This window comes from Salmo salar, chromosome ssa13 (genome assembly GCF_905237065.1).
Source record: "Salmo salar chromosome ssa13, Ssal_v3.1, whole genome shotgun sequence".
NCBI classification, from domain to species: domain Eukaryota; kingdom Metazoa; phylum Chordata; class Actinopteri; order Salmoniformes; family Salmonidae; genus Salmo; species Salmo salar.
In genome coordinates, this window is record NC_059454.1 from 103,291,227 (window position 1) to 103,293,025 (window position 1,799).

Sequence of the window (1,799 nt, forward strand, 5' to 3'; positions counted from 1 at the left end):
AATATCTGTGTCAATGAGAGCAGCTACAAGTCATTATTCCTATACTAACAAGCCTACTTTACATGCGCACGTAAAACCAGTCCTTTAGAATTGCGTCGATCCGGTTTCCCTACATTAGCTCTTGATAAAAAAGGCAAACGGCATGTAGGGCCTCCCTGTTGCCATCGCTCTGTTTGTATGGATATAAACAGAAACAGTTTGAGTTTTTTTCTTCTCTCTCTCTCTCTCTTTCAGCCCTGCACTCTCTTTGCTGTTGTCATGAACTGCACCTTCTTTTTTTCTACCAGCGCGCGCAGTGTTGTTCCCGTCCTGCCGGGCGGTTGCTCAGCAACGCGAAGGCGTGTCCACCAGCGATGATTTAAGCCGTAGGAAACCCTTGCTCGCTGTCACTTTGTCAATTCAGTCTGTTCTCTAGTCCCTGCATGGAAGTGGAATTGCTAGGGGACGAGGGAATCCCCCTATAGTGTCGCCTCACTCCTGATGAATTTGCATCAACGTTACCAAGCTTGGTTTTATCGGTCTCCGTTTGCCTGTTCCATTCGCTGCGTCCACAAGCATGGCTTGGAGTGAAGTATAGCGCCACATCATCTCGGACTGTCAACCCGTGAAGAATAAACAACTGATGCTGTACAACAAACGGTGTATTTATCAGAAGAAATTCATCAGAGGAACCAGGTAGGCCAATATTTTCATTGATGAGGTGCGGGCTTTTTTTCAGTTTGACTATCCAGAATATTGGGTTGCCATAATAAAGACATTGCGCTTGGATTTGATTCACTACGTTAGCCTATTCATTTTTTGGGGGCGAAAACGAGAAGGATTTACGTTGATTTTGAAAAATATTTTTTGTTTATGCAGGCAACCACCAAGTGACTTCGACAATATGGCATTGAGCGGGACGCTTTTGCCATCCATATCCACATTTGCAAGCGGCCCGAATGTCAAGAATAAATCCATGGGACATGCGAATTTGGTGAGTATGGTCTACTATATTAGCTATCTATATATCAACAGTCTAACTAGCCTAAATAGGACATTCTGCATGTTTAATGGTAGGTCAGTACATAATCGGTTTTAATGTAGCCTATGTATTTTCTATGTAAATTCCTTTGCTTGACCTTATGTCATTGCCGCACTCTAGAATACCGCACCTCTGTTGGGGCGTGCACCAGCAAGTAGAATTTTCAGTGTGGCTACTAACTGAGTGGAGGGTAGCCTACTGTAAGTGTTTAGATTGCAGTAGTGGCATCCTATTGCTTTATTATAAGATAATTGATTTATGTTGTTGACTTATTATTATTATTATTATTATTATTATATCAGGTGAATATAGAATAGGCTATTAAATGTGACTATTTTAAGGATCTGAGGTTTGTTATATAGAAGCCTAATAAAGTTCAAAATCTATGCAGATCTGGGATTACACACAAGAATATCTCATGACACAATATTTTCTCAGATAGAAGATACATTTGACAAAGAATCACAGTTTTTATATAGTTCAGTTAGATAGAGAGGGGGAATCTACAGGTAGCTGTATTTAACATTTGGCAATGACATGTTATGACCTAAGACCTGTCTCAATGATTTAGCCATGGATATCCTATTAGATTATTCAAATTCCTAATTCTATGGACATTCAGCGTTATGTTAATTGAATGACTATGACCACAGGTGTCTTTCAGTCCTTGTGCTCTGTAGTAATGTGTTTCTCTTCCCTTCCCTAGAGATGGAAGGAGGATATCTCCACTGTCATGACCAAGAAAGAGGCTGAAGATCTGGACCTACTAGACTATGAC

At 40.7% G+C, this 1,799-nt stretch overlaps 1 protein-coding gene across 1 annotated transcript in view; it reads left to right on the plus strand.

Annotated features, from left to right (window-relative positions):
* The first annotated feature begins 314 nt into the window (after positions 1-314).
* The window catches only part of LOC106568458 (Krueppel-like factor 4), a 5,768-nt gene continuing 4,283 nt past the window's right edge, over positions 315-1,799 (plus strand). The window contains exons 1-3 of the mRNA XM_014138826.2: positions 315-675; positions 859-973; positions 1,728-1,799. The exon at positions 1,728-1,799 is cut by the window's right edge and continues 685 nt beyond it. Of these exons, the coding sequence (XP_013994301.1) occupies positions 623-675; positions 859-973; positions 1,728-1,799 (240 nt within the window). The 5' untranslated portion in view covers positions 315-622. The remainder of the gene's footprint in view (positions 676-858; positions 974-1,727) is intronic.